This window comes from Argopecten irradians, chromosome 6, assembly GCF_041381155.1.
Source record: "Argopecten irradians isolate NY chromosome 6, Ai_NY, whole genome shotgun sequence".
Taxonomy (NCBI): domain Eukaryota; kingdom Metazoa; phylum Mollusca; class Bivalvia; order Pectinida; family Pectinidae; genus Argopecten; species Argopecten irradians.
This window is the reverse complement of record NC_091139.1, coordinates 3,138,870-3,147,297: the sequence shown is the minus strand read 5'-3', so window position 1 is coordinate 3,147,297 and position 8,428 is coordinate 3,138,870. Positions and strand designations below refer to the sequence as shown.

The following is an 8,428-nucleotide window of genomic DNA, read 5'->3' as shown; positions in this document are numbered from 1 at the left end:
TAATAGATGAAATGATAATCAGTGATTATGTTTATTTTTGTTTTCATCCAGTAAGGATTTGCCAGCTTAGGAATCAAGATTTACAGTATGAATTTCCAGTGAAAAATAAATAAAGGAAACCTTTTTTCAATTTCTGAGTAAGATTTTTTACCAACTTAACAACAATATGTTGAAGAAAAGAAAAACAAACTCGTGCATAATTCTTTTTGAACTTTTTTGTTAAGATTTTTAATGATTTTTTTTTTTGTATGTACATTTTCATAATGCATTTTTTACAGGGCACTTAAGACAGTAGAGATTCAATACAACTATCACATCACACTTACTTTGTCTGATTACTATAATACATTACCAAAGTATCTGTTACCTGATAGTGAAGTGATAATCAGGGGTGGATAAGTAATCAAATTAATATTTATCTTTGACCACCATATACTTCAAAGATGCACCACTGCTGACAGAGCATAAATGATACTCATCATTTGAACAAAAATTAGTGTTTAATCGTGTATATATATGTGTGTCTAATAAATAAACCAAAAAAAATAAATATAAAATAATTGAATTTGCTTTTGGAGCATGCACAATCAGATCTTCATTCCATATACCAAGTAAGACATAGTACCACGAAATGTTTTGGGATGCAGTAAATTATTTTCAATATTTTTATCTTCAAGTAAAATTAGAAGCTCAAACATTTCAATGGTGTACTGGTATAAAGTACCAGTAAGTAACTTTAGTAACTGAAGAAAAATATTAACTCGTCTGCCTCTATTTTTGATAGAGTAAAAAATATTGTTTGTCAGCAGTGGAACATCTTTAAAGATAATTATAAAAGTAAAGATTCTAATGCTTAATTGTAATTTCAATGACCTTAAATACACACGTATGCATTCATACACAATTAAATACATTATATGTACTAAACGTATCTCAGATACAAACACAGTTAAAACTCGCTAACAAATCTATACACTATCTCTCCTCTCAAATCAATCAGCTGTTTTCTCTGTAAGGATTTCCCCTTATGTATCAATTACAGGAACCGTATTAATCTATAAATATATAGGATTTTCTGACAGTTTCTCTGTTCATCAGACTACAAAATGCATACAGACATGATCCGATTATTACTTAAATCCCAAAACAATGTGGTGTATGCAACATCACAGCAAACAACACATTATGGTACCTTTACTCTGTAACAAGTAAAGAAAAAGAGTATTTACATAACTTTATGTACAGTAGCACTTTTAACGAAACTAAAGAAACATACTATATTATGTATGCTGTAAGTAATCAAACCATCCATAATTAACTGGTAATTAATCCCTTACACTGACCACAAAGGTACAGCGACTACATACATCTATCTTGTAATAAGCTGAGATCCTATGGGAGGACTACCATCAGGATTCAAAATATCTGTGGGTAGCCCCGATCCTCGCTACTCCAGAGATTTACTATCACTGACATTACATCCACCCCTGAACTATGTTTTAGCAAAACAGATGGCTCTGTGTATGACAACAGATGATGTATATATTGGGGGATGGGGGGATGGGGGGGGGGGGGGGGGGGTTCGCTCTCTATAATCTTCAAAGTAAGTCCCTGTAGGCCTATGATGGTAATTTCTTTACTCTTGAACCACCTTCAGATTTTCTATCACATTGATAGCATCCCCTGGAATATCATAGACGTGGTTACCATAGACTGAAAATTCATTACACATTTATAACCCTTAAATAGTAATTATGATATTACCACCACATTTGTCTAAAAAACATATTGGTATTAGACAGATACAAAGTACATAGGGCCTGTATCTGCCATCCATCACCAGGGAAATAGTACTCATAATAAAGCATTCTTCATAACAATTAAACCTTTTTTCCCCGAAGAAAACCCTGGATGGGCAGGAGATAGAGTGACAGTTTTTTGTTGGTGATAAAAAAAGAAGCATATATATGAGTTTTATCATTAGACTTTGGCTTACGATCAAACAGTTTCGGTTTCCCAATTCACTTTCATCAAATAAACTCACAGAAGATTGATGTGGTTTTGTTAAAATGACGGAATGATCAAATTTCCTAAAATAAATTATCTAGAATGTCCACTTTATCTCAAATGTATCGTCATGGTGGCAGGATTCTCTAGGTAGGCCTTCCACACGTTAGAAAACCGTGCCATCGTAGCGCCCTCTATCACACGATGATCAGCTGACCAGCTGACGTTCATGATGTGTGTTTTCCTCACATTACCCTCCTCATCGTACCGAGGTAATACCTAGACACACAAATAAAATGGGACATTTAAGGGATAGACATTTCTTATAGTCTGACTGCAATCATCCGATACACATTGTATACTTGTTTGGTAAGATTTTAATGATTCGGTATAACATTATCTGGAGATATTAATGTAAAAGTTTGACATATCGTTTATATCCCTCTTTCTAAATACACAATTAATTGCAATCACATCCTTTGCATATGCTATTCTGTCTTTCAATACAGGTTTTACAGAGTTATTTGCAAGTATATATCAATTGTGATGTCACAAGTTCGGCGTCATGGAAAAAATTACATTGTTTTCCCTGAAATATCTGACATTAGGCTATACCTGTAGCTATACACAAGGGCAGATAACTCTATGATATGTTAATAAAGAGAAATAGTTTTTGCTGACAAATTGATGATGTTACACTCAATACCTACCCTGTACCCACAAGGGCAGATAGCTCTGTTAGTTGTTAAAATGGAAATTCCAACAGTCTCCCTCTGCATTCATACTAAACAAAGAATTAAAAAACAAAGAAGGACTAAAGAAATCTGTCACAGACAATTTTGTGACATACTCACCTGGAATTTCCCAAGAGCTCCTATAGCAACCTGTGGCGGTAGTACAACTGGCTTGGCATAAGTACCGCCAATCTGTAAAGCAAAAGTTAAAGTTTTTACAATCTAAAACGATGTAAAGCTACCTCCTCATGCACCAGGCTATATACCAAGCTCTTTCTTGGAACAAATATTACAACAGTGTAACTTGTCTTAACAGGATGTCATAGGGACCAGCATATTTTGCAGGTATAACCAGGTTTCCGGATTATACAGGTTTAGATTCGTTAAGGAAGGAAAATGTCATACAATTATGTTGGAATGCACAGGGATCTGGATAAGACAAGGGCTGGTTTTGACAAGTTATACTTCAAATTTTAATATTGCTCCGATATTTGACAATTTATAAGATTGCTCTGATATTTGTCAATTTTTAAAAGAAATCACCGATAAAATGTTAAACTTACGGCCCCAATATTTGACAGAGAAAATGTGCCTCCTGTCATATCAGCTGTGGACAGCTTCCCTTCAAGTCCCAAGGCATGTAGACGATTGAGCTCAGCAGCAATCTCGTATACACTCAGGGATTGTACATTCTTTACATTAGGAACAATCAGTCCTTCGATAGTATCCATAGCTATTCCGATGTTATGAGAAGCCTATAATAACAAATGTATCATACAATGAATTATGCCTTTTAACTCATTCACCTCTGAAATTTCACAATGGACTGGTCTGGTCTTTGATTTAGAAGAACCAAAATGTGTCTTCAGGGGTGAACGACTTAAAACTGGTATATGATTCAATTAAATGAGTGACAACTTACTTCTGAGAATAAACAAAATAATTCTTTTTGCTTTTATAAACAAGAAGAAAAGCTTGAACAGGATAACATTAAGGCTATCATACTAACTGTTTCACTGAACTGTGCAAATTACAGGTATCTTGCTGGTTTTCATATTTTGCAAAAATTGTCACATATTTTTAAACAGAATTTTTACAGAATGAACAATGTTTAAAGAGTTCAAAATTTGGAATTTTCTATTTTTTCTAGAGTGAAACTTTAATCGTTTTTAGTCTAGCTCCTATTACATACCAAATATGTGATGTTTTCACATGCACTGTCTACAGATGCATTCAAAATTGGAAATTGATGTAATGCCATTGAGGTTGCCTGAAAAGAAAACAAAGAATAATTTATTTTCAATTATCTGTGCATGAAATAATAAATATATTCCACTTTTAATTTAATTCAACTGTTTTAACTTAAGACAAATTCTTAAAATTTAAATTTTGTCCCTTAAAATTTTTTCAAACCAAACCCATGAAACACACGAACCTTTATGATAAACGGCATGTATGAGAATTTCATTCCAGTTTCTGCTGTGACTTCTTTTGCCCTTTCCCTTAACCTTACAAGACTGGTCACATCAATCTCGTCACAATACCCAAACAATGGGACGCTGTTCGCCTCCGTCATAGACTTGACCATGGCTTTTCTAACCCCCTTTATAGGTTCAGTCTTATCCTTCCCGATAGGGATAGTCACTGCTGGTACCACAGGGATCTGCGGGGCTGCTGGTCTGGGGGCAGGAGTAGCAGCACTGGCCGGGGCAGCAATAGGGGTGGGGGTAGCAACAGGGGTGGGGGTAGAGACAGCCACAGGGGGTGCTCCTCCTTGTATATGCCTCATGATATCCTCTTTCAACACACGGCCGTCTTTGCCTGTACCCGCAACATCGGATAGCTTGATCTGAAAATGTCAAAGTGGTATAAATGTTCAATACTGTTTTATGCTATTGTCACAGATGTCAAATTTATTAATAAATTTTAAATAAATGTTCACATTGCTGACAATATAGATAAAACTTTACTTTTATTCTTATAAATACATTTAGATAGGGCAAGATCCACTTGGAATAAGACTTTTCCAGTCTATCAAGACAATTCAGCATCATCATACATGTAAATTAATCTTGTTACCGGCCATTATATATATATATATATATATATAATGTTTCTTTCTTGAAATCACCATCTAACAATGTTACATGTATCTTATGATATTCATAACACTGTAAACTGGCCAAATGTGTGCAAAACTGCTACGCACATGTTTACATGTACATGTAGTTGCACACTTAATGAAGTCAATTTTGTTACACACACAATCACACTTACTGAGTTCTCCATGGCAATCTTCCTCACAGCTGGGGTGGCTAGAACTTTCTGTTTGTGAACCTGAGGCTGGGGTTGTTCATCCTCCGATGAGGAGGAGGAGGAGGAACCAGAATCTTCAGATTCGTCCTGGTCTATAGAAAAACAATTCAAGGTTTAACCAGTCATACTTTTACATGAGCTGGTACAAACAAAACAGTAAGATTCCAACTATAAACTAGCTAATTCTATACACATATGAAATGTATCAGAACTAAATATGTTCTACAATTTTGTATTTTGATATGAATTTACAAGTTTTATATAATTATACAATTACACATACCGTATTTTACCTAATTGCACCGGCATTTAAAAAGACTAAAACTATCAAACTGTATAGGTTCGCACTTTGCTTAGCAATAACTTCGTCTTATTAAGCACCTTTTCATATTTTTAATTTTTTAAATGTCATAGGCACTTATTGGGATGAATACGGTAATTATTTGACAAAGCTATTTAAACCAGTGTCCATGTGTTCTGACCGATGGTAAGAATAACTAGGCCATGTTTCCTCCCAGTTGTATCTGATTAACATTTTCAAAAGTTGCATGACTTTAATGCTAATATTTGTCATACATTTTAGATCGTAGAAATTAAAAAAATTCTGAGAAATTTTTGAAAATTTTGTATATTACATTTATTACCTGCGTCCTTGTCTGTTTCTATGTCTACGAGTGGATCTCCGACCTGGGCGATGTCGTCCAGCTCGTAGTAGAGTTTACGGATGACACCATCATAACGACTGGTAATTGTCACGGACGCCTTGTCACTTTGTACCTGACAGATACTGTCAAACTGCTTCACATGATCTCCTACCTCCACATACCTATCAACAAAACATCATTTTACGATCAAATAACAGATTAATTGTATGATCAAATAACAGATTAATTGTATGATCAAATAACAGATTAATTGTATGATCAAATAACAGATTAATTGTATGATCAAATAACAGATTAATTGTATGATCAAATAACAGATTAATTGTATGATCAAATAACAGATTAATTGTATGATCAAATAACAGATTAATTGTATGATCAAATAACAGATTAATTGTATGATCAAATAACAGATTAATTGTATGATCAAATAACAGATTAATTGTATGATCAAATAACAGATTAATTGTATGAATGTATTTATTGTTTATATTTGGTACCAATTAATTATTGTGAAGTCTAAAAGGCTTTCAAAACTGTTGGTGCCCGGATATTGGTTTTTGGTAAGAAATTATAATTTTCTCTCTCACTTTATTTTTTCTTTTCTTTTGTCTCTTCATTCCTGTAAGAATCCCAGCATACAACCTGGTATGTACTAGTAGTAAATATTTATTTTAGAGAAATTACTGTAGTTGGTCAAGGATTTTATACATGATCAGTTTCATTAAATCCTCACCATTCCTTGACATTAACTTCCTTGATGCCTTCTCCAATATCTGCCAGTTTAAATGGAACTGTTTTCCCATGGCAAACTGCAAAAAAAAAGAATCATTTCACCGAAAATTATGGCATAAAATGTGGGAGAATAGGAATATTCATGAAATGTTTTCCAAAAAAGATATAAATATGACCATATCAAAAACCTATGTTCCCTCCAAACGCTTCATTATTTGAACTACTGGTTCACCTCATCTGGTTCTGACTCTTTGAAGGAATTGAAAAGCTAATTACCATGACAACAGTCACTGATATGTTACATGTAATTATTCCATTTCTTCACTACATATGTACAGTAGTTATCAAACCAACAGCTTCTATCTTCATGGAATAAGAAAGTAATTTTGACAGATTTGTTCTACATCCTGTATCTTAAAAGTATTTTTGTTGAAGATGTATCTAAGTTTTATTGTATATAAGGAGGTGTTAGGCTTAGATTGTGAATGAGAGTTGGAGTTCCAGGAGGAAAACTACCGACCAAATTCATGTACTTATTAGGTTATTTAGGTACCACAAGGCTGTCACAGCATACTATCAATTGAATTGAATGCTGTAATGGACCCTCTCAGGTTAAATAAAATATATGTATACATGTGTACTTTAGTGAATTACCTGTGACGCCTGACTGACCATCATCTCAGGTAGTGGCCGGATTATGGAAAGAGAGAGAAAAAGGCCCTAGGCATGGTGGCCATGATAACAGGCTGATACATTATTTCTGTATGTAAAAATCACAGGTACATGTATTTAACACAGGTGTCCAATGGCACTTCCCATGATCTAGGGTTTTAGTGGTCACACCTGACAGGATGTAGTGCACTACTAGTCTGCATGTAGTTTAAATGTAGTGCACTACTAGTTTAAATGTAGTGCACTCCTAGTGCACTTGGGTGTAAAGGTTAGCTTATACACTTAACTGTAGAGTGTGGGATATAGTGGTATTATGTTGGGGCACATAGTAACAATTTTACCACCAGTGACTGTATTGTAGTGTTCTTTTTTCATCCCATGTGGAGCTCTCCAGAAGGGTTCCAGGAGATTGAGGATAATTTTGTGGTTGAATTTGTTTAAAAGGCTTTAACGAAAAAAACCATTACCTGTGCTGGTTTGAAATTTTCTGAGCTGGCAAACAGGGCTGTCCCTCCATATCCTTTGGTGGCATTTCTGTGTTATTCTCGAGTTTTGTTGACATTTGGAATGTATTCCCCTAACAGATGCTGATTTCTGAAATCAAGGAATGAACATATGTGTATCCTTATTTATGTGACTGTGTTCATGTGTTGCCTTTTTAAAAAAAATAATTATTGATTGTCAACCTTCTCAACAATGCATGCAACCTTTCTTTCCTTTAGATATGAAACATGAAGCTGATATTACTGAATTTTAATCAAGACCTTTAAAAGTCTGAAAATTATTTACAGACAGCATGATTTTATTCCAATACGTGTATGCATTATTTCTCAGGTCCCTGTGATTTCATGCTATGTACTGACTACTAATGTACAGTGTGATTTCCACTATTATTTTTAGAATCTTTATCATTTCCATGTGTTACGTTAATCGTGTGTCTTTATCTGTAACCAACAGTTTCTTACTGAGAAATAAACTATGATCGATCAACTACACAGAAATTGTGACTGTGAAACATTATGCAGAAAGGTGATGAAGCTGGAATACCCAAATGTTCAAGTTGTGCCAACTCCAACCACTGTCCAAATAGTTAATTAAATACCATATCAAGTCACATATTTGACGAAACTACTTACAAGAAATCGTGTTCGGCATATTAGATTTTTTGAAAGGCGCCTGGCAGCCTGCAGACTTGCCATCTTTCAGCTAAAGAAAAGTTGTTTGTAGTTCTGCAAGGTGCCCGTGGAGTTGTTAATTGAGGGTTAGCAAAGCGTTTGAATCGAACGTTCAAAACATTTA

General features: G+C 34.4%; 1 protein-coding gene across 1 annotated transcript; it reads right to left on the bottom strand.

Annotated features, from left to right (window-relative positions):
* Positions 1–200: 200 nt before the first annotated feature.
* LOC138324733 (lipoamide acyltransferase component of branched-chain alpha-keto acid dehydrogenase complex, mitochondrial-like) lies at positions 201–8,411 on the bottom strand. The gene is made up of 10 exons (XM_069269845.1): positions 8,266–8,411; positions 7,597–7,723; positions 6,459–6,534; positions 5,702–5,883; positions 5,019–5,149; positions 4,177–4,590; positions 3,934–4,011; positions 3,305–3,496; positions 2,862–2,933; positions 201–2,286 (listed from the first exon to the last, which is right to left on the bottom strand). Exons 1-10 carry the CDS (start codon positions 8,326–8,328, stop codon positions 2,119–2,121), a joined length of 1,503 nt encoding a protein of 500 aa, XP_069125946.1. The 5' UTR covers positions 8,329–8,411; the 3' UTR covers positions 201–2,118.
* Positions 8,412–8,428: the final 17 nt, after the last annotated feature.

Bases quoted from the DNA above. Each gene is read 5' to 3' on its own strand.
- LOC138324733 (XM_069269845.1), bottom strand. From the start codon at position 8,328: ATGGCAAGTCTGCAGGCTGCCAGGCGCCTTTCAAAAAATCTAATATGC. The intron at 7,724-8,265 runs GTAAGTAGTTTC...CCTTGATTTCAG, and splicing joins TATGCCGAACACGATTTCTT to AAATCAGCATCTGTTAGGGG. The intron at 5,884-6,458 runs GTGAGGATTTAA...TTTTGTTGATAG, and splicing joins GAAGTTAATGTCAAGGAATG to GTATGTGGAGGTAGGAGATC.